Source organism: Mauremys mutica, chromosome 1, assembly GCF_020497125.1.
Source record: "Mauremys mutica isolate MM-2020 ecotype Southern chromosome 1, ASM2049712v1, whole genome shotgun sequence".
Taxonomy (NCBI): Eukaryota; Metazoa; Chordata; order Testudines; family Geoemydidae; genus Mauremys; species Mauremys mutica.
The window spans coordinates 331831966-331856620 of record NC_059072.1 but is presented as its reverse complement, the minus strand read 5'-3'; the positions used below and the strand labels follow the sequence as shown (position 1 = coordinate 331856620).

At 41.6% G+C, this 24655-nt stretch overlaps 1 protein-coding gene across 16 annotated transcripts in view; it reads left to right on the top strand.

Annotated features, from left to right (window-relative positions):
- The window catches only part of YAP1 (Yes1 associated transcriptional regulator), a 180127-nt gene that overhangs the window by 77033 nt on the left and 78439 nt on the right, over nt 1–24655 (top strand). For all 16 annotated transcript variants that reach the window (XM_045019291.1, XM_045019264.1, XM_045019255.1 and 13 more), the window contains one exon: nt 22770–22885. In XM_045019291.1, the coding sequence (XP_044875226.1) occupies nt 22770–22885 (116 nt within the window). The remainder of the gene's footprint in view (nt 1–22769; nt 22886–24655) is intronic.

Here is a 24655-nt window from a genome sequence, read left to right as displayed (position 1 = left end):
TCAGCTATGCTATTCTTGTAGCTGAAGTTGCGTATCTTAGATTGATTTCCCCCCCCCGCCCACCCCCCAATGTAGACCAGGCCTAAGTTTCAGTGATTTGACTATTCTGGTTTTATAGGATGATTGGATATATTGGAAGCAATAAGGTACTAAAATGTTATGGTAACTGAAGGGACTCAATTGTCTTGATGATCACAATTACAAACTCTTTACCCAGGCTTGAAAAGATTCTTACAATATTTTTTATTTAAAAAGCATTCTGTCAAATTTAAAAATAAAATAAGTTGGTAGTATCCCTCTAATTTTAAATTATAAATAAAAATTTGAATTTTGTGTACACCTTGAGTTTACATAGGCAATTCAGTGTAGTAATTTCTATGCCCTTTTGTTCTGTTAATCTAGAAATGATGGAATTTATCTTCCTCATTAAAGCCTTATTTTCGGAAAGCATCCAAGCATGTGCTTAAGCATTTTACTGAAGGGGGAAATTTCTGGCCCTAAAGTCCTATCTACAGTACAGTTGTATAGCTAGGTCCGGGGACCAGTAGCAATGTGGTTGTCCCCGACCCAGTTAGACATCATTAAATGGTATGATAGTAAGGGCCTAACTCACAAAACTGAGTTTTTTGTTTTTTGATAAACCTTGGACGGTCTAAGACTTTAGCCTAGTTAGACCGCAACATGCTACAATCTTTAATGGGGTTTCTGACTTTTTAAGTGGACATACCTGCTGCTGACTGCTTAGTGCAGATTTCTTGGGTCTTCTAAAAACTGAAAAACTCTTTTTTGCTTCCCATTATCTGATCTGCCTTTTTAAGAACACAAGAGTGTGGCAGTAAGGCTTCCTTCACCTGGAACTTGAATTTTATTCTCTAGATGGCATGGAGTTCAACACCCAAAAATCAAAATATGTCCCTAAACTTCAGACATTAACTGGACCAGTGCTTCTGTAGCACTTGAGTTGGTCCTCTCTCCCTACAAACTCAGATACTATTGTTGTATGATGTTCTGCAATGGCTGTTTATCCACACATTTTTAATGATGTAGAGACCTTGACTCTTGCCCGCTGACTTGTGACAAGCTGAAGTTGTACGTGTGGCATTTATATGGGAGTGTAAGGATTTTTGTGTCCATCAGGTGTTCCAGTGCACAGGCCTCTCTGTGTTCCTTCAAAGAGATGAGATAAGTTTGGTGTTGCATTCCTTTTTAGTTTTTGTAGCTATTCTTAATTACTACCAGGGTACAATAGGGGTCCTTTTAACTCTATAGCTGCCTGGGTTTACAGGGTAGTTATTCTTGGGAGATCTCCAGCCTGCTTCATTGCTACTATTTGGAATTTAAACTTGTTGCTAAAGAAGTTCAGGTGGACACTTGGAGTCCTTTGCATTTCTCTTATGTATATGCATTTGATTTAAAAAAAAAAACCCTCTGAAAAGTGACTGTGTAAAAAATGCCACTTACACCTTAAATCTGCTCTTTGTGTGCATTCAGACATACCTGCTTATTTTAGTGACAAATTATTGTTGCTTTTTACTCCTGGTAGCACTGCAGAGCCAACAAAGCTATGGGACATGGAGCTGGGCTCAGCATCAACAGAATTGATAACTAAGTTCTAATTAGTTACACCTGTGCAAACCCACTGAAGGTGTTACTGAAGGCAGAATTTGGCATCTAGAACCTTTATAACAAGTGATGTGTGAAAAGGAAAGAACCCAGCTTGACTTTCAGAACCCAAGGTGAGTGTGTAGGGCTGACAGTTTAGAAAAAAAAACAGCTTTATTTGTAAATTGGACACATCTGACATGGAGTCATTAAGAGTCAATAAATATGGATCACCACAAAGCCACTTTTTATATCTCCCGTCCATCCCCCTCCCCCCCAGAGTACAACCACATTTTGAGGTGGTACTTGAAATATAAGTTCTAAGATGTTGGGAGGTCTGTGCTTTCTCTTATCGTCTTTCATAAAAAAGGCTCCAGAGGCGATCCTGGCAATTACAGGCCAGTAAGCCTAACTTCAGTATGAGGCAAATTGGTTGAAAATGTAGATGTTGTGAAGGCCAAGCCTATAACAGGGTTCAAAAAAGAACTAGATAAATTTATGGAGGACAGGTCCATCAGTGGCTATTAGCCAGGATGGGCAGGAACGGTGTCCTTAGGCTCTGTTTGCCAAAGGCTAGGAATGAGCGACAGGATCACTTGACGATTACCTGTTCTGTTCATTCCATCTGGGGCACCTCACGTTGGCCACTGTCAGAAGACAGGATACTAGGCTAGATGGACCTTTGTTCCGACCCAGTGTGGCCATTCTTATGTTTTTATGTTCATAACAGAATTATGAGATAATAGATTAACATAATTTGTTGGGGAACAGTCAACACAGCTTTTGTAAGGTGAAATCATGCCTCACCAATCTCTTAGAATTCTTTGAGGGGCTCAACAAACGTGCACAGGGGTGATCCAGTGGTTACAGTGTACTTGGACTTTCAGAAAGCCTTAGACAAGGTCCCTCACCAAAGACTCTTACACTATCAGGGGATAAGAAGGAAGGCCCTTTTCTGGATCAGAAAATGGTTAAAAGACAAGAAACAGGGTAAGGAATAAGTGTTCAGTTTTCACAGTGGAGAGAGGTAAACATCAGGGTCTTACAAGAATTTGTACTGGGACCAGTGGTGTTCAACGTATTCATAAATGATCTGGAAAAAGGGATAAGCAGACAATACAAAATTACTCAAGATAGGTCCAAAGAGGGATGTGAAGAATTACAAACGGCTCTCACCAAACTGGGTGACTGGGCAATACAATTGTAGATGAAATTCAATGTTTATAAATGCAAAGTAATGCATACTGGAAAACATAATCCCAACTATACATATAAAATGATGGGGTATAGAAAGAGACCTTGAAGTCATTGTGGATAGTTCCATGAAAACATCTGCTCTATGTTCAGCAGCTGTGAAAAACGCTAACAGTGTTAGGAACCATTAGGAAATGGATAGATAAGAAGACAGCAAATATCATAATGCCACTATACAAGTCCCTGGTACGCCCACAGCTTGAATACTGCGTGCAGTTGTGGTTGCCCCATCTCAAAAAAAAAGATATATTGGAATTGGAAAAAGTACAGAGAAGGGCATAAACATGATTAGAGGTATGGAACAGCTTCCATATGACAGTAGAGATTGAAAAGACTGTGACTGTTCATCTTAGAAACAAGATGATTAAGGAGGGAGGTTATGATAGAGGTCTATAAAATCATGAATGGTGGTGTTTTATCCCTTCACATGAGACAAGAGCCAGGGGTCACCCATTGAAATTAATAGGCAACAGGTTTAAAACAAACATTAGGAAGTACTTCTTCACACAATGCAAAGTCAACATGTGAAAGCTGTTGTCAGGGATGTTGTGAAGACCAAAAGTATAACGGTTCAAAAAAGAGTTAGATAAGTTCATTGAGAATAGGTCTATCAGTGGCTGTTAGCCAAGATGGTCAGGTATGCTCCCCCATTCTCTGAGTGTCCCTAAACCTCTGACTGCCAGAAGTTGGGACTGGACAACGGGGGATTGATCAATCAATAATTTGCCCTGTTGTGTTCATTTCCTCTGAAGCATCTGGCACCTGGCCACTTTTGGAAGACAAGATACTGGGCTAGATGAACCACTGGTCTGACCTAGTGTGGGCATTCTTATGTTCTTATTTGATCCTCTTTATGCTCAGGGTCTTATCTAAGATTCCTTTAAGCCAGGAAGTTGCTAGTATTAGCTTCTGTCCTTTTGGTGGAAGCAGTTTTGATAAGTGTCATGATAGATTTGAGAAATTTAGGTCTTTGGGTTTTTTCTCTGTTGCTTTTTGAGAAATAACCAGTCTCTAAGCTGTTGATTTGGGGCCTTGTCTGCCTAAGTTTTTGCATCAGTATTTCTACACTGATGTAACTGGACCAATGCAAACATTCCCTGCCTCGTATAGAGACACTGCATCTACATAAAGCAGGGGATGTACTGGTGCAACTTATTCTGGCTTGAAAGATTCAAATACTGTTATTTTTGTACCCTGGCTACAGAGTGAGACCGCTCTTCGTAAACTCTGCAGATGTTCTCCAGCCATCACCTTTAATGGCTTCATGTTGAATCTTCTGCATTTGAAGACAATGGGCTAAATTCAGCTTTGGGTGTGAATGGACCTGATTTTATTGGAGTTCTTCCCACTTAGACTAAAGTTTCATTGGCCCATGGTGTGTGGATTCATACTTGGAGTACTTGTGCTTTCCTAGTACCTGTCCGATCTTAATTTTTTGGTTTAGGAAATTGCTAAAATCAGAGCAATCAGAATATGCGAAAAATGTCTTTGTTTCTGCTGTACCTCATTAAGAAGGAGTGACCTGTAAGTTCCAGATTATTAGATTTGAGATGGGGAAAGTATCTATCCATTAAGAGAGAACCAAATCATCTTTTATAAGATGTTCCCCTCCTAGATACACACAGATCAATGTAAGCTCTTTTTTTTTTTTTTTTTTTTGAAAAAGCAACCAACAGTAATGTTTTATAAGTGTTGTGTAAACTTTGTGTAACAAAATAAATTATTGGTGCATATTTAATTGGAAACTTTTCTGAGGCTTTCCAGAACGAAATTAAATATTTAGGAATCCCAAGCTATTAAAAGGGAGTTGGACTGTCAGTTGTTTTTGTTGATTGTCTCTCCTCCCTCACTAAGTTTTCTTTCATAATTAGAGTTTCCATAACCCCTTAGTGAGGTAAGGGGAAATACAGGATAACAGCAGGTAAGTCAGCCAGTCGCATCAGCAGGCCAGACTACAAGAGTTTGTAGAACTAACCTTTGTGACCTTCACAAGGGGCTTCTCCAAAGAGAGACATTTTCCCTGGACTGTAATGGTTAAGAAAAACCTGGCAACTCCTTTGATCAACTAACCAAAAACAAGTAGAGGAAGGAGCAAATGGATGGTTTTGTGCACAAAAGTACTAAGTCACTGCATCCCTTCTGTGTGCTGAAAATAGTGCTGCCACCTTACATAGAACACACAAATACATATTTCTGGGGACATAGAAGATCTTTGGAGCTGAAATACAGAAAATCTTTTATTCAAAAATAAATGGGAAGCCCATTTATTCCCAGTTACAATTGTCTGAGGGAGCATCTAAGCAAAGAAAGCAGTTTGCAACCTCTGAGAGTGAAAGAGCCCCTCACACAATGATACAAGAAGAAAAATTATTTTCAAAAGGAGCGTAAGGGAATTAATCACCTAGCAATTCCAATGGGAGTTGGGTGTCCATGTTTAGGTTCCTTTTGATAGTCCCAGTGTTGAGTCTGGGTTGATCTTTATTCTGGTATTAATATTATTTTAGTTCTGAACAAAGGTAGCACCTGGCCTCTGCCTTCATAGTAAAAAATATAGATTAGATATCCAGATGTAATGTTGTTGTATCATGCTTAATTATTAAGATATCGTCCACATTTGCAAGTTCTTTTGTAATGACCTTTCACAAATATTTTAAACCCTGTTTTAATTTAGTTTGTGTCAATAAAAAATTAACTTTGGAAAACACAATCCAGTTCTAACTTAACTGCCAGCACTACTTTTGCTCATTTCTTAAAAGGGAGGGGTGGGAAACCAGTTTTATATTTATCTCCTGGTCCTTGCAGGTTCACATGTGCTTGAGTCCATGCCGTATTCTGAAAGTCTATTTTCACCTCTGTTAGGCCTGGTCTACACTAAGCGTTTAAACCGGTTTTAGGAGCGTAAAACCGATTTAACGCCACACCCGTCCACACTAAGAGGCCCTTTATATCGGTATAAAGGGCTCTTTAAACCGGTTTCTGTACTCCTCCCTAACGAGAGGAGTAGCGCTAATATCGGTATTACCATATCGGATTGGGGTTAGGGTGGCCGCAGATCGACGGTATTGGTCTCCGGGCGGTATCCCACAGTGCACCACTGACCGCTCTGGACAGCAATCTGAACTCGGATGCAGTGGCCAGGTAGACAGGAAAAGCCCCGCGAACTTTTGAATATTTCCTGTTTGCCCAGCGTGGAGCTCTGATCAGCACGCGTGGTGATGCAGTTAAAAATCAAAATAAAGAAAGAGCTCCCGCATGGACAATGCGGACGTGATCGCTGTAAGGGCAGGCAAATCTGTTCTATCAGCGCTCCGTTACAGAAGACGAAATTCAAAATCATTTTTTAAATATCTCCAGACAGATGCCATAGCAGGGACTCAGCGCACTGCTGTGTGACAAGCGTAACGGAAAGCCAAAGAATCAAATGGACGCTCATGGACTGGAGGACTCAAGCTATCCCACAGTTCCTGCAGTCTCTGAAAAGCATTTGCATTCTTGGCTGAGCTCCAAATGCTTCTAGGGTCAAAAACAGTGTCCGCGGTGGGTCAGGGCATAGCTAGGCAATTTACGCACCCCCCCACCCACCCCCAGAAGTGAAAGGGAAAACAATCCTCTCTTGACTCTTTTACATGTCACCCTATCTTTACTGAATGCTGCAGATAGACGCGATGGTGCAGCACTCACCACCAACATCCTTGCTCCCCCCACGCTATGGATTGCTGATGGTACAATATGGCTGGTATCCGTCCTCATCATCAGCCTATTGGCACATGGGGCAGTGCAAAAGGACTGGTAACCATGCTGACTAGCATCTGTTAGGTCGATCAAGGGCGCCTGGCCCTAATTTTTCCTGGTAGATGGTACAGTATGGCTGATAACCATCGTCATCATAGCAACAGGGGGCTGAGCTCCATCAGCCCCCACCCTTCATGTGTAAAGAAAAGATTCAATTGCTCCTGGACTAGCAGAGGGATGCTGGGCTCCTCTCCTACACACTCCTTACTGTCCTGTCTGGACTATCATAGCAGCTGGAGGCTGCCTTCCACTCATATCTCACTAACAAGTCACTGTGTCTTATTCCTGCATTCTTTATTACTTCATCACACAAGTGGGGGGACAATGCTACGGTACCCCAGGAAGGCTGAGGGAAGAACGGAATCAACAGGTGGGGTTGTTGCAGGAGCACCCCCTGTGAATAGAATACAGTTCATAATTTCTGCAGGATCTGACACAGAGCAGCTGTGCTCTCTGGTTCTATGATACAGTGGTTCTCTAGTACACTTGCCCATATTCTAGGCAGGACTGATTCTATTTTTAGATACCAAAAAGGAGGGATTGACTCAGGGAGTCATTCCCAATTTTGGCTTTTGTGCCCCTGGCTAAGAGCAGCCAGGGGCACTTATGACAGCAACAGATGGTGCAGTGCAAAAGGACTGGTAGCCACGATCATCTTATTACCAATTTATGGCATGGTAGATGGTACAATATGGCTGGTAACCATCTCTGCTATCATGCAAAAGCAAAAGCATGCTGCTGTGTAGCGCTGCTGAATCGCCTCTGTGAGCGGCATCTAGTACACATACGGTGACAGTCACAAAAGGCTAAACAGGCTCCATGATTGCCATGCTATGGCATCTGCCAGGGCAATCCAGGGAAAAAAGGCACGAAATGCTTGTCTGCCGTTGCTTTCCCAGCGGAAGGAGTGACTGACGACATTTACCCAGAACCACCCGCGACAATGATTTTTGCCGCATCAGGCACTGGGATCTCAACCCGGAAATTCCAAGGGGCAGGGGAGGCTGCGGGAACTATGGGATAGCTACGGAATAGCTACCCACAGTGCAATGCTCCAGAGATCGACGCTAGCCTTGGACCGTGGACGCACACCACCAATTTAATGTGTTTAGTGTGGCCGCGCACACTCGATTTTATACAATCTGTTTTGTTAAACCGGTTTATGTAAATTCGGAATAATCCCGTAGTGTAGACGTACCCTTACTTCCATTTTTTTAGAGGAGACGCAGTGATTGATGTTGTTCCCGTGCTGTAATCCTTTCACCCAATCAACAGCTGCTTCTGGGTAGAAAGTGATCACCTCTCCCTGACCTGACAATTGATTTCCTTTTAATACTCTTCTGTGCAGTTTCTACCTCTGAGACAATAATTAATTACTGAGCTTCATTTTATGTGCTCATAGTTTCTCTGGTGAGGAGAGTTTTACGTCATTGAGTTCTTTTGATGTCCTTTGCAAACTTTAAAAATACTGTAACAGCAGATCCCTGATTGCAATTGGAATATCACTGTGCCTCTCACTACATGAGCAGCCTCTGAAGCTGTGAAGTCTGAGTCTCCTATTGCACTGAGATGATGATTACGTGGTGTGGCACTGAGACTCGGATCATAATTGGGGCCCATTGTGTTAAGCAGTGTTCAGACACACACTGAGGACTAGTCCCTCCCCTGAAGAATTTACAATCTAAATAGGCAAATAGCTCACACAAGAAGCCTGGGCTGAGGCTGGAATAGAGCCTAGGTCCCTCTAGCGCGCAGCCACTGGACCACACAGCTTCGTGCTATGTCACTTCTCATTGTGTACTGTCCCTTCGTGTCACCTGTTTTCCACTTTTGTGGTGGTAGTTGATTAATTTTTTTTCTTTGGCACTTTAGTCAGGTGTCTGTCTAGGTGTCTCAGTTCCTGGAGTGTGATACCATACCCTCAGTTTTTGGATAAAACCTAGCTATTTCTCACTTGGACACAGTCTTTTTGTTTGCTTTAAGGTGGAAACTGTTTTCTGAGTAGGTTTTTATGAGCTTTGAAAGCATGGGCTTCCTGGATTGCAACTTCTTTTTAGTCTGCGTGACTAGAACCTTTTCTACTTTTCTCATGTTCCACCTTGACTTTAAGGTGGTTCAGTTTTATGTAGTTACTTGTGACTTGGCATTTTATCTCAGAGGAGGAGAATGGTTCAGCACTTACAGTGCTGTATGTGTTTAAGGATCATTATAAACATCTGTTTTACATGCTTTTTCTGTTCAAGCATCAAACTCCTAGGTTCTCTGGATTTATATATGCTTAATCAAGGGAAAAACACAGCAATTATATCCCATCTGCACTCCTAAAGATGCAAACTGTATGCTAATTATCTCTCCAGTCTGCCAACAGAGAGAATTTTTATAAAGAATATTTGCTATATTTGTTATTTGGGAAATAGTTCTTTCTTTCTTGCTCAAATATGGTTGTTTACATTTCCTATTCAATTAGCATGACAGTGTATATAACACTGATTTAATCTTTTGTCAAATTAGACAAGCAAATTCACTACATCTTGGGGAGTGGTGGTTGCAAGCAAATTAAGAGATGATAACCCTTTGCTAGTATATTTTCACCCAGAAAAATTTTCTTTGGAATTAAATGTCAGAGAATGGCTTCACTAATGTGGGAAATAGCATAAATCTGTAGTCACATGTCTATAGATAACCTAGTAACAATTTTTCCACTATAAGTCTGATCATCTCCTGTCTAATTTTGTCAAAAGAAGTTTCTTCTACAGCTTTCTTTCCAAAAGAATGTGTGTGGATTTTTGGTTTGGTTTAAGGAAGTTTGAAGAGCCTTTGGTCCTGCATAGCTTAACATAAGATTTCACTGAAATCAACTCAAGTTATTTATGCTTGAGCTATTTCTCTTGAGTTAGCCCAGCTCACGTGAGTGCGGCCAGACTGTGAAACAAGACTTAAGTTACTGTGTCCAGACAGGCACTAAACTCATTCTGTGTATGATACTAAGACTTGTGTGAGCACATCCCATGATTCTTAGCACTGCAGTAAGCTGAGATGAACAAAAAAAAATTTTCAGAGTATATTGTGAAATAACTTGTCTGTCCTTTTTGGACCCGGAAGCGGAGGGCAGTGGGGTGGGGATTGTGTGAGCAACTCACAAGTATAGGGCTACAGGTTTTCTAATTAGTACTACACGTTCTGGTGACAATGGGAAATGGATTGTTGTTGTTCTTCATAGGGAAAGCGTGCAGATTCATTACAAATGATCTTATTCCTGCTTGCAACTCCTCAGCGGCAGACTGGAATTGGCCACACCCCTGAAAACCCAGCCATCCAGTTTGAACTGCATCTGTCAGCTGCAGGAAGTCTAGCACACCTGCTTGGAGCAACAAGGAAACAAAACAGCCAAGAAGGGATCCTTTTTATTCTTGCTGACCACAGCAACTTCCAGTGTAGCATGTCTGGCCAGGCCTCTCTTGCTGGAACACCTCACAGGCAACCAGAGGAGTAGAGACGTTGTCAGGGAAGGGCACAGAATTGCCTGGGCTGACTGGACATTGCTCATACTATGGGCCAGCCATGCCCCAGTGCTTTCTCTCTCTCCTCCAAATAGCCAGCCTTGAAGGGATGAGAGGGAGAGCACCCAAGAGAAGGAGGAACAAGCAGTAGGGTTGGCAGCAAGGAGCTCGGTAGCTCCACTCCTTATTTCTGACCATTTCCCTGTCCCCTTTAACAAGTTGTGAGTTAACCCTTATATAACCACTTCTTGCTTATTCAGTGAGGCCAAATGGCTGTGCTGTGTGAAGGCTTTCCCTGCCCTTCCCCCAAGCAGGGTTTAGGGAGCATCCATAAAGTTCAAGGAACCCACTTATGGATTATCTCAAGAGTGATCTTTTCAAGTGTTACTCTTATTTCTATAGCACAGCAGCAGGGACAAGAAAAGGCCCAGAAAGTGCAGTGAGATTCCTTATATTCATCTTCCTGGGAGCAAGGGCAGCTTTTTTTCACAGTTGGGGTTGGAGACCATAGAGGAGAAAGCTGAGAATCATTTTTTAAAATGTAATCTGAAACCATTCCCAGTATTATGTGCACTCTATTCCTCCATTAAAGCCTCTGAAAAAGGAAATGGAGAGAAGGGGAGTTAGTCTAATCACAAGTAAATCTGTTATGATATATGCTTTCACAAGTATTCCAAGAGATTCCACATCTTCTCTAGAAGCTTTTTAATGTTTTCAGCCAACAGGACGTATCATCCCTGTCCTCCCTTGTTCCGTTGCCAGCAGGTACTCAGAAGGCCATAGTGTGTTGGAATTCTTCTTGGCATATGTGCAACGTGCCTCAGGTGGCACGTGACCAGGATTCATCACCAAATTTGGTCCTCTGGTTGGATCATTAGCTTCCCCAGCCTGGGCCAGGTACTGACGGGGAGTGCAATGTGAACGCTGATCCATGCCCCCCATGTTGGAATTGAAGAGGTTTGTTGTAGAAAATCTGTGTCTGCTTCAAAAGCAGAGAAGCTTATTCAGAGAACCGTTTCACCAAAGGCTAATGGAATAACCTCCAACAGTATTATTTGACTCAGGCTTAGCACAAGTAGGCCATAAGAACAGAACTCCTGTTCTGAACAACCAAGTACTGATGATGTCTTACAGCACTTCAGCAATGGCCTCTATCAACAAAGGAGGAGGTACCAGATCCACAGTCGATGTATGTCTAATCTTTTGTTCCTGAGTGGTTAGATGGGTGCGAGGGAAAGGGGAACTTTTTATATTCTCAAGCACTACATGTAAAAAGAAAATAAACCCCAGAGCAGCAGCTGATGAAGAAGGCAAAGGATAAATCTAGGAAAGTGGAGTTTACAGCCCAAGATTTTGAGTGGAGAGTCAGGCCCTGGGTCACCCACTTGTCAATGGATCTATTTGCATCCAGAACCCAGCAAAGAAGAAATCAAAATCTTATACCAGATTAAGAATAACCCATAGCTACGATTGTGTACTTTCTCCCATCACCAAATACTGTATATGACTGTATCTTTCTATTCTTCAGGGCAATTTAAAGAGCAACATTTCTAGAGCGATTCCTGGTTCTCGTATTCAATTCAGGTGGCAATCACTGCTCAGGTATGCCTACTCTACAAGAAAGATTTGCTCTCAAGGACAGAATTCTGTACCCAAACCTAGAAAAATTAAATCTAGCTACATGATGTTTGAGGTAAAAATTAGAACGGACTATGCAGATGTGTTTATAACATGCTCTTTTTATCCTTGAGAAAGTATTCCATGAGCAGGGCATAGTCAAGGGCTTAATCTAGACGTATGCCAAGTGGTTGTCATTTGCAAATTTTATAAGCTTCATTATCCAAGTCACTAATGAAAATATTAAATTGCACTCGCCCCAGTACAGACCCCAGCAGGACCCCACAAGATATGTCCTCCTAGTTTGACACTGAACCATTTATAATTACACCTTGTGTACATTTTTTTAACCAGTTGTGTACCCACTTTACAGTAATTTTATCTAGACCACATTTCCCTAGTTTGGTTATGAGATTGTCAAAGTAAGATTTTTAGGGCTGATCAACACAGAGAAACTTGCAGCATTAGCAGAGCAGTATAGTTCAGCTATAACTCTGTGTGCACACCCTTATTCAGAATAGCAGCAGCTTTGTTTGTTTTTGTTTGTTTTTTTTTATTTAGCTTCGCTCTACTTCTCCCTCCCCATTCTCTAGCAAACAATATTTGTGGTTATTCGTTCAGAGTCATGGAACTCTCATGCCCTGAAGGATCATATCCAACATACGAAGAGAGATGTGGGATGATTACTTGGTCCTGTTTCCACAACCTTCACCAAGTTTTACAAATTAAATGTACTGTCCTTCAGTCCCTGTCTTAGGAAGCAGGATTCTGTATACTATGCTCCTCCTGTAACTAAAATATTAATTTTAAAAAGACACATAGCTCCCTCTTTAGTCATCCTTTGTTTTCCCCTCTTGTGACACAGTGGTATTGAACATCCCATTATAATGGATCTGTGAATTTTCCCTGTGAAGAGTAGGAAAATTTGACATTCCCTTCCCTGAAAGTTCCCTTTCTTCTAGAGGGAAAGTGGGGAAGTCCTTAGATCCAAACTACCTAGCATCAGAACTGAAAGAGTCTTAAAATTGTCATGCACTTCTACATTTTCTTTGTAGGACATTTATGTAGTTTATATGTACATATGCCCTCTGGAAAGTGGGGTGGACTTTGATGTTGGCTGTGCAGTAGGAAATATTTATATGAACTTCTTATTCTAGCTAATAACCTGTGAATTAACATTTTTAAAGGGTTTAGCTTTACGAAGCAGCTTTGGAAATATCTCAGATTGGTTGGGCTGTGTCTTAGAATCATAGAATATCAGGGTTAGAAGGGACCTCAGGAGGTCATCTAGTCCAACCCCCTGCTCAGAGCAGGACCAGTTCCTAACTAAATCATCTCAGCCAGGGTTTTGCCAAGCCTGACCTTAAAAACTAAAGAAGGAGATTGCACCACCTCCCTAGGTAACCCATTCCAGTGCTTCAGCACCCTCCTAGTGAAAAAGTTTTTCTAATATCCAACCTAAACCTCCCCCACTGCAACTTGAGACCATTACTCCTTGTTCTGTCATCTGCTACTATTGAGAACAGTCTAGATCCATCCTCTTTGGAACCCCCTTTCAGGTAGTTGAAAGCAGCTATCAAATCCCCCCTCATTCTTCTCTTCTGCAGACTAAACAATCCCAGTTCCCTCAGCCTCTCCTCCTAAGTCATGTGCTCCAGCCCCCTAATCATTTTTCTTGCCCTCTGCTGGACTTTTTCCAATTTTTCCACATCCTTCTTGTAGTGTGGGGCCCAAAACTGGACACAGTACTCCAGATGAGGCCTCACTAATGTTGACTAGAGGGGAATGATCACATCCCTCCATCTGCTGGCAGTGCCCCTACGTATACAGCCCAAAATGCCGTTAGCCTTCTTGGCAACAAGGGTACACTGTTGACTCATATCCAACTTCTCGTCCACTGTAGCCCCCTAGGTCCTTTTCTGCAGAACTGCTGTCTAGCCATTTAGTCCCTAGTCTGTAACAGTGAATGGGATTCTTCCGTCTTAAGTGTAGGACTCTGCATTTGTCTTTGTTGAACCTCATCAGGTTTCTTTTGGCCCAATCCTCTAATTTGTCTAGATCCCTCTGTATCCTGTCCCTCCCCTCCAGCGTATCTACCACTCCTCCCAGTTTAGTGTCATCTGCAAACTTCCTGAGAGTGCAGTCCATGCCATCCTCCAGATCATTAATGAAGTTATTGAACAAAACCGGCCCCAGGACCGACCCTTGGGGCACTCCATTGAAACCGACTGCCAACTAGACATGAAGCCATTGATCACTACCCGTTGAGCCTGACGATCTAGCCAACAATCTAGCCAATTTTCTATCCACCTTGTAGTCCATTCATCCAGCCCATACTTCTTTAACTTGCCAACAAGAATACTGTGGGAGACGGTATCAAAAGCTTTTCTAAAGTCAAGGAATAACACATCCACTGCTTTCCCCTCATCCACAGACCCAATTATCTCCTCATAGAAGGCAATTAGGTTAGTCAGGCATGACTTGCCCTTGGTGAATCCATGCTGACTGTTCCTGATCACTTTCCTGTAAGTGCTTCAGGAGTGTGGCCACTCCCAATCTCTTTTGATGTCAAGTTAAATTTAAAATAAAACTCAACAACTTCAGACTCACTTTTATTGTGATGTGACTTTTAAAAAATGCCATTTGAATTTTGCATTACTTGGAATTTTGGGCAAGTGTCCCTTCTTGACGTCCGAGTTGACACATGCACTGCTAACAAATACTCTTGTTACATGCAAATAACATTTGGACTAAGCATAACTTCCAAAATTGACATGCTTTAATTGGTTTCATCAAAAACTTGGCTAATATTTGAAGGAATCAGCAGAGACTTACTCCTCCTAGACGTTGCGTATATACATAACCTAGATATGTGGCTTTCTTAATTCGTCTTGTCTGGCTAAATGTTGGACTTAAGGCATTCATTGCAGACATGTTTACATTCTTTAATATGCTGGAGGTGTTGTAATTGTGTTCTAAGATTGCCTACCCATCTCTGTTAAAAGTCTGATGTTTGTTCTATGTATTCGATACAAAGACTGGACTCTTTAACGTGGGTATAGATCGTCTTTTGAGCTCTAGCTTATGTCCTGTACTATGTTTAATATAGCCTTTTTAGGGAGCATGATGATTCATTTATCTTTTTCATTGCTTCTGTGGATGTTTAAGACATACATGAACCTGCCTGTAGTTGGTGTTTGTGCTACATCAGTAGCTGGCAGAGATATTGTAAAATGAGACTTATGAATCAAGTGTAGAGACTGTGACAATTGGCCCTGGTGTCAAGTGCATAAATGAGCTATTTTGTAAAATCAGTTCATTTAAGGGGGGAAATAATAATGTAATGTTGGTGCCAGAGCACTGTGGCCAAATTCAAACATTGGATGCTACGTCCTTGCAGAGCTTTCTCTATGCTGTTGTTCAAAGTGAAAGGAAAAACTCTCCCATCAGGCAACATATTGTTTTCTTAGATCTAACCACGATCAGAAATACCTATGTTCTTGATGCATAAAACCAGATGGACCAGTTGTTGTTGTTAAACGAAGCTGACGTATCCATTACAGTATTTAAATTTATTATTGGAACACATTTTATTGCCATCAATGACAGTTTATTGCTTTTTTCATAATTTTTTTAAAGACCAGTAACATTTCATATATTATATATTTCCATAAATTTGGGAATCTTATAGGGATTCATAGCTGAAGATTTTCAGAATAGTAGTTTTGTATGGGTTTATCTTCACTTCATAACTTCCCAAGGAAGTGACATTTTTATGTTCCTTACATTTTTAGATTAGATTGAAGTGGGAGAGGGCACCTGACAGACTTATGACTTTTTTTTATGCATAACCTTCCAAGCCAAATACTTCACTGTTGCCTCTGTAGAGATGATAAACTTACTAAGTGGAGTAAAAACAATGAGGCGTACTTGTGGCATCTTAGAGACTAACAAATTTATTTGGGCATAAGCTTTCGTGAGCTAAAACCCACTTCCATCAGGTGCATGGAGTGGAAAAGTGAAGTAGTTACCTAAGATTGTGGGTGAACATCAATGGTCATACTTTTAACAGTATATTTTAGCAATTTTTGAGAAATAACTGTTTGGCACAACACAGTTCATTACACTTTCTAAACGAACACTCCTGTAAAGCCATCCCTCTTTCTCTCTCTTTCATGTGCACTTTTGTTTTGAGAAGGCTACTGATATCTTTTGTTTGTTTGTTTTAAGCAAGTCATTTTGCAGTTTTGAATCACTATTTCAGGGGGTAGGCAACCTATGGCACGCGTGCTGAAGGTGGTATGAGAGCTGATTTTTCAGTGGCACACTCACTGCCTGGGTCCTGGCCACTGGTCCAGAGGGCTCTGCATTTTAATTTAATTTTAAATGAAGCTTCTTAAACATTTTAGAAACCTTATTTACTTTATGTACAACAATAGCTTAGTTATATATTATAGACTTACAGAAAGAGACCTTCTAAAAACATTAACATGTATTACTGGCACGCGAAACCTTAAATTAGAGTGAATAAATGAAGACTCGGCACACCACTTCTGAAAGGTTGCCGACCCCTGTAGCTGCTTTTTATTATAGACCATCAAATCTGGCCCTTCCATAAATATACATGTTACATATATTGTACATACTCGATCATAAGCTGGTTAGTTTATAAGATGACCCCTCCCCTTTAAGATGGATAAGTAAAAATGGAAAAATTTTATGACTCATTCATAGACTGGCCCTATAATTCAGGGTTCAGCAATCTTTGGCTCCCGAGTCATGAGGGTAAGCCACTGGCAGGCGGAGATGGTTTGTTTACCTTGAGCATCCACAGGCATGGAGGTAAACCTAAGTAAACAAAGTGTCCCGGCGCGCCAGCTGCTTACCCTGACAGGCCAGGACAGCAACTGGTGGAGAAATTTTTGAGGGGGGAGAAGCTGGGGGTCCGGGGAGTAACCCATATGACCATTCCCAACATGACACCCCCCCCCAACCCAGGACCCCCACATTCTCCCCATCCCATCACTTCCCACCTTATGTGGAGAGGATGTCTCTGGACCGGCTGGAGCTGCTCCACCAGGCTGGGCAGCATGGCCGCAACGTGCTCCGGCGGGCCAGACCGGGCGGCGCGGCCGCAGCATATTCCAGCGGGCTGGGCTGGGCAGCACGGCCGCAGCGTACTCCGGTGCCCGGGTGGCGCGGCCACAGCCTGCTCTGGGGGGCAGGGCCAAGCGGCAGGGCTGCAGCCTGCCAGCCCCAGAGCTGCAGCTGCTTCGGAGGCTGGGGGGAGAGCAGCGTGGCCAGAAGCAGAGAGACTCTGGCCCCGCCTCTTCCCTTCTGGCTGTGCTGTCTCTCCTTGCTCCCTCTGTTGCGGGGAGGGACTGTGTCCCACCTCTCCCTCTCTATACCCATTCATAAGCCAACCCCCTTCTCTGGTGCTTCCCTTTTTTACTAAAAAAAAAAATCGGCTTACGAATGAGTATATATGGTAATATGAATTAATATTTTTCACTGCAAATGACATTCACCACTATTTTTATAACTATTTTAAAGTTCAATAGGTCAGTGAGTTTTGGCCTAGAATTGAGTGTTCCTTTTTTTCCTTTGGTTTCCTGTTGAATGTTTTATTCAATATCTTTGGTACAGCTACTGGAAAAATTATGTTTTCAATTTAATCAGGATGTGTAGCTATGGAATGTTATCTATATTGTTCTAAGAGCTAAATTTAGGATGAAGAAAATATTTATGCTCTTTGGGACTATCAAAATATCTTGGTTCGGCATGTGGAACAATCTTCATTTATATATTTAGATTTACTAAAGGTCTAGGTGCCTATACAACAATTAAAAATACATAGAAAAGAATACATTTCTTTAACTAAAAGGAAGTACCCAAGGTCACTTCACAATATTATACGTTTATATTAACAAAGCAGTCCATTTAACAATTAAGAACTTAAATGCTTCTGAATAGACACTCCAAATCCTAACACACTTTTGAGGTTGTGATTAGCTTGTATTTGGTATCTGTTTGTGCACAATTATTTAAAAGAATGCTTTCTATCCTAAAGACGAAACTTAGAATTGACTTCTTAAAACTTTTTACTTGAACTACTTAGTGTATTCTAATCTATTCTCTTTAGTCTCAGTAAATTGACTTTGTAGAATCCGTGGTAAATCTCTCCATAATCCCATAAAGGTGTAAACTCTCTAAGGCAAGGATTGTCTTTTTTGTTTTGTTTGTACAGCACTTAACAAAATGGTGTCCTGGTCCATGACTAGGACTTCTAGGCACCATGGTAATACAATAAAAAGGAACTAAAAAGAAGAAATGATTGACTAGGTTATGCAAAATTTGGCTATAGTTTGTACACACAATGTTGGTGCAAGTTCCCTGGGAGAGAGAATATATCCTGTTTTGAAGTATTAAGGCTAGGAGTGCTTATCATACATAGTTGTAATGACAGTTAGAGTAATTGCAAATTCTTCGAGTACTGGTCCCTATGTGTATTCCACACATGAGTACACATGTGCACCTGAGATCAGAGATTTCTAGGAAATAGTGTCTGTTGATTTGCACATGTACAGTTGTTCTCCTTGTGCTCTGAATTAAGGGTATAAGGGGAAGTGAAGTCCAATGTGTCTCTAGTTCCTTCTTACCGTGGTATGGCCTGAGTATCAATCTTCTGTGTCCAAAACTATTCTCATCTAACTTCTAATCTGTAAATACATGTGTTGTGCAGAGTTTTGGTGTGTTTAGTCTTTTAACGTTTATAGTTAGTGTAGTTCTCCCTACCTCGGGGACTTTTCCCCACAGAGCAAGGCCATGCCTAGAGTTGAGAGATTCAGGAACTGTATCTGCTGTCCCTGCTCCTTCTCCACCAGTGACAAAGACCTGCGCTGCCTTTACTGCCTTTGGGAGGCTCGTATCACTGCCAAGTTGTCACTTATTCCTTCCCCAAACCCACAAGGGATGAGAGCTCCATCTGCAGAAACATTTCATGGAGAAGTCAGAGACCCCAGTTGGATCCAGGGATGCCAGGGAGATTCCCCTGTAAGTCAGCCTTAAACAGCAAGCAGCGCCCCTCTATGCATAAGCCCTGGAGCAGAGGCCAAAAACATTAAGCCTAAGAAACCATCTCACAAGAGTAGGGGACATGAGGATAAGAATAAGGATAGATTCCCATTAGATCTGCCTCTAAGAAAAAAGATCCTTGTCTGCCCCAGTCCAAGTTGCATGAGTCCTTGCATGCCCTCCTAAAGACTCAGGTTTGCATAAATCTTCTCATAGAGAAGAGAAATCGCAAAGGAAGAAGGATCTACTAGTTCTGGCTCTGGCTCTAACTCACAGGCTGACAGATGGGCACACGCAGTCTCTGGTTGGAAGTTCTATGTTGGACTTCCATTCGATGGCACCCACATACTACAGAAAGGATCTGCAAAGAGCTGTCTCCTTAGATATGCTGTATCCATTGATCCAACCTCCTGGACTTCTCAAACTCCAAGACCTCACTGGAGCATATTTTTGTCTTACCCTACCTATAATCTCCTGTTCTCTCAGGTCCGTTTCTCCTCCTGAACATTCTGACATCAGAAAAAAACACCTCAAAGAGAGATGGCCTCTCTCTTACCCTATCCACAGACCAGAGCATGCTTCCACCGGTACTGTTGGTAGAATTTGAACCTACCTTTTCATAAGATGAGTCTGATGTTCTGGAGGAATCTTCACTCCTTTGAGAGAGTCCAGTCTGGATACAACTTCCTCAAAGTCTTGGAGCTGCCTTCCTCCCAGAAATGCCTACCCAGGGACTATTGGTACCCAAAATCTTGGGGCCCTCCTCAACCAGTCGACTATTCATACTGGCCCTACTGGGGCTCATAGATCCATACACTAGATGCCCTAGATCTGGATGAGAATCACACCATCCCTCTTTCCCTGATCAATACCGCCCAGCCCGTCAGAGTACACGGAGGAGGAAGTTGAGTTGTCTCCGCTGGACAGTTCAAGAGGTGTGTCATCCTCAGCACCAGATGAGGAAGTCTCTTTGTCATCCCTGTCTGCCTGATGACCACAGGCAATACCAGGATCCCTCTTGAGGAGGTCAGTGACATGTAACACAGACTCCCAGACACTTTAAAAACCTCTGGCCCTAGCATGGTGGCCCTCCCAGTAAATGAGGCCATTAATGGAATCTGCCATGGCAGTATTGTGCCTCAGCCTCCTGTGCCCTGCAAGGGGCTAAAAGCATTATTTTATTCCAGCTGAAAGGCAGAGTTCTTATTTACCTACCCAGTGCCCAATTCCTTGTGGTGCAGGCAGTCACAGAAAGATCCAGGTGGTGTCAGACCAAGGCAACTCTGTCAGAAAAGGGTGCTAAATGCCTTGATTTTCTGGGGAGGAAGGTATCTTCACTGACCAGCCTTCAATTTAGAATTGCTAATTATCAAGCCCAGTTAGCAAAATATGAATTCACAAATTATTCCATAACTCTGGAATTCAAGGGCAAACTTCCACTGGAGGATGGGGCTCAATTCTAAGCCTTCATTCATGAAAGCAAATTGGTGGCTAAGTTTTTGCTCCAAATGGTGGTGGATGCAGCTGACTCTGCATCCAGAATGATTGCCATGGCTATAGTCATGAGGCAAGAGACCTGGCTTTGCTCTTTGGCGTTACCTAGGGAAGTCCAGGATACCAGCAAGGATTTACCCATTGATGAGTCTAATCTCTTCATTGAAGAGACGGATGAGACAATACACCCACATAAGGACTCTAGGGTAACCCTACTCTCCCTGGATATTTACACCCTGGCTTCAAAGAGAAAGCACTATAAGCAGGTTTATAAACTTAGACCTCCCCCTCAACACTTTTGTCACCTGTGCTCTTATGAACTGCCATGTAAGTGCAAGAGGTACAAAACCCCAGATTTGTGACTTCTTCCACTTCAATGGCTGCCACTCAACCCCACCCACCATTCGGGTATTCCTTTTGATGGGATGCTCAAGAGCTACATTCCTCTATTAATGCCATCCTTCACTGCCCCCCAAACCTTTGGTGGCCACCTTGCTCACAACTGGAGGGTAGTAAGGTTGGACAAGTGGATGCAAAGGATTATTCCACTCCAGCTACACAATCAAGTTTCTCTCTCCTCCCCATCACAAACCCCCTTTTTAGGGACCACTCTCATTAGGCGGTCCTCCATCAGGAGGTGGAGTCTCTTCTTCATTGAGGGGCTATAGAGCACAGACCACCTCAACATCAAGGGAAAGGGTTCTATTTCCCATATTTCTTCCCCTCCCCCAACAAAATCAGAGGTTGGAAACCAGTTCTCGATCTATGACAACTCATCATCTTTGTCTGAAAATCAGAATTTCTCATCGCCACATTGGCCAGCATGTAGAGATGTTACAAATGTAACTTGGCAATAGTGAAAATAATAAGTGAAAATAATACTTTCCGTGCTTTGCTGAAGTGTATAACTAATAATCTGTGGATGATAGAAACCTGGATCTGGAACAGAAATGGAGGCTAGACCAAAAATACAGGAGTGCCTGTAAGGGAAATTAAATGAGGATTTTTAGTATATGGCTTAGTGTGCAAACACAGCAGCAACACTGATGAATAAATGGAAAATTCACAGTGAAGACTGACACTCCATCGTTAATTTGTACCTTTATATATGACATACACATTGCATACATTCATATCAGTGCATGATCTTGCATATCAAGTGCATTGGAATTTAGACATGACAGGATGTTGTATGGATGGAATGTCTGCTTTAAATCTTGATATCCCAGGCCAGTTTAGATTTCAGTATTAAATTTAGTACTTCCCTATTTGGACATGCCCATATGTCCCAAAGAAAGCCAAAACACCAACAGGGTCCCTGTCATGATGCCTAGTGTGGAAAACCATTCCTGACATCAAATTAGGTGATTGGTTGAACACTTTGTAGTAACAATACTTGCTGTAGAAAAGATTGGTGCATATCTGAGTGATATTTTTATGTGCACTTTCAGAGCAATCCTAATAGATGTTACATGGAAAGAAATGTGGTTATTTCATAAATAGCCTTCTCTTTCATATTGTAAACATTTATTAACATAACAATGAAGTTGCTGGTGGTAAATGGCTTCAATATTTGTGTGAACGATGGCTACGAATGCCATCCCCAGCTTTTGAACAAGTTACCTTAAGATCAGTAGTTTCCATTTACCAAAGTGGTTTGTGGAACTCTAGTTGTCTGCAGAGCACTTACTGGTGGTCTGCAGAAAGCCATCTCATCGTATAGTCTGTTCATCCCTTACTGTTTACCCCAATAAACTGACAAAAAGCTAAAACTTTTTTTTTTTTAATTTTACTTTTCCAAGTGTATAGTTGCTCTGGTTGCCACAGTGAGGCTCTTCAGTTGTCAATGGGAGGGAAAGTGATCCTCAAGACGATCACTTTCAAAATACGTTCCACATAAGGAAAAACAATTGGGAAGTCCTCATATTACTTAACACTCTGATAGACTGTACTGTCTGATCAGTCTCTAATGATTTACTGATTAGCTGATCAATAGTTAATGCTTGGGGGAATTAACACTATACTAAATTACTTGATTCTGCGTGAGATTATAGACACAATTGTTTTTGTTTTGAAAGATTTTGAAGTCACATCTAAACATGAGAAAATAGAAAGTAAAAGAGATTGTGAACAGATACTTCAAAACACAAGGGGCCAGATTCTTATACCCTTAGTTCTTTTCACTACCATTGTTCCCAGTGGGATCAATGAGACTGTTTCTGGAGAAAGTGCTACTTACTAGAGTAAGGCTTTCAGAATCTGGCCTATAGAAAGCCAAGGAAAAACTGACTGAAGAAGGTTTTCTGCTAATAGTTTTGAATTATGCTTTTGCTGTGTGGTTTTTTCTAATCTCTCAGTTTTAGACTTTGTCTACTGTAGCACAACATTGTTGTGAAAACATGAGACTCTATCTAACTCTAGTTTGTTTTGTCTCAGTCACATTGATCAAACAACAACATGGCAGGACCCTAGGAAGGCGATGCTTTCACAGATGAACGTTACAGCCCCCACCAGTCCACCAGTGCAACAGAACATAATGAATTCAGCATCAGGTAAGCAAAAAATATATAAATATTTATATTTCCAAAAAAGGCATTACAAGTGCATAAACAACTCTTTTTTTGATAAAATTTCAACTTCTGCAAAAACGAAGTACAATTCCTCTCAATGTCCCTGCTCCTACTAGTATCTTTCCGCTAATTTAGAAACATCGTTTTTCTTTCCTTTTTAAAATGTAAATGCATAAATCTTGATGCCTTAAGCAACTGGATAATGTGAGCTGAAGAGAGAATGAATTTGTGATATCAGCACAAGTGTAATTTAATTTTTCTTGTGCTTTTTAAAATGGAGGATTCTAATGTTTTAAGAGATGAGGTGGTAAACTAAATCTTCCTCCTAAATATTAAATACATTGTTTATTTTCTTTTTCCCCTTGGAGGTGTGCTTGCACATATCCTCCTGCCTTTTTTAATTTTGTTCTCCCAACCCTGCTGTTTTTGAAGATATCCCCACCCAAAAAAAAAAGTGGATGTCCTTTTGGCAGAGGAAATGCAATGTTTTCCTCCTTCCATCTCAATTCCTAAGATCCCATATCATGGTGACCATTCCTTTAGCTGATGGAGAACCAGATTTGGCTTCTCCTGGAGCCTGTCAACACAGCTTTTTCAGCTGTCTTGTGGGGCATCACTAGAGAGCAATGCAAGGTGCTCACTCCCCTGGGCTAAAATTCACTATTTTCCAAGTGCTCCCTGGCCCTGCTACTCCTACTCTAGCAAGCAAGCAAATCATCTTGGTCCCATTGCTAATTTGTGACAGCTGTTGTGGTTTTCCTCATGTTTTGTCTGCTCCTTCGTCTCCGAGTCTAATTTTTCTTTTGTCTGCCTCTCCATCACCACCATGTCCTCAAGATCATTCTTGTGCCTCTTTGGTCCTCTGCATATAGATTCATATATTCCAAGACCAGAAGAGACCATTGTGATCTAATCTGACTTCCTAAATAACACAGTTCATTGAACTTCCCCAAAATAATTCCTAGAGTATATCTCTTAGAAAAACACCTAATCTTGATTTAAAAATTGTCAGTGATGGAGAATTAACCACAACCCTTGGTAAATTGTTCCAGTGGTTATTTATACTCTCTGTTAAAAATGCGTGCTTTATTTCCAGTCTGAATTTGTCTAGCTTCAACTTCCAGCCATCGGATCATGTTTTACTTTTCTCTGCTTGATTGAAGAGTCCATTATTGAATATATGGTCCTTATGTAGATACTTACAGACTATAATCAAATCACTTCTTAACCTTCTTTTTGTTATGCTAAATAGGTTGAGCTCCTTGAGTCTGTTGCAGTAAGATATGTTTTCTAATCCTTTAATCATTCTTGTGGCTATTCTCTGAACCTTCTCCAATTTATCAACATCCTTCTTGAATTACGGGTACTAGAACTGCATACACTATTCCAACAGCAGTCACACCAGTGCCAAATAAAAGTAAAATATCCTCTCTTCTGCTCGAGATTCCCCTGTGTAGACGAGCCTGTATCTGGTTCTCTGTTTAGACAAGTTTTGTATCTGTGTTATACTGCTGCTTACACGCTACAAACAGCAGCAAAAGATTAACAGGCATGAGATGAGATTGAGCAGTTTGTGGCTGTGACTTTTGAAGGTGAGGCAAGTCAAGCCATTGTCCTGACTTACTGCCAGCTAGGCAATGGGATGGGATAGCACCCTGAGTTCAGTTGGAGTTCCCCCATCCCTGAAACAAGTGAAGAGATCTTGGATAGATTTAAGGAGGTCATGGCTCAGTGCAGTTAAAAATCCCAGGA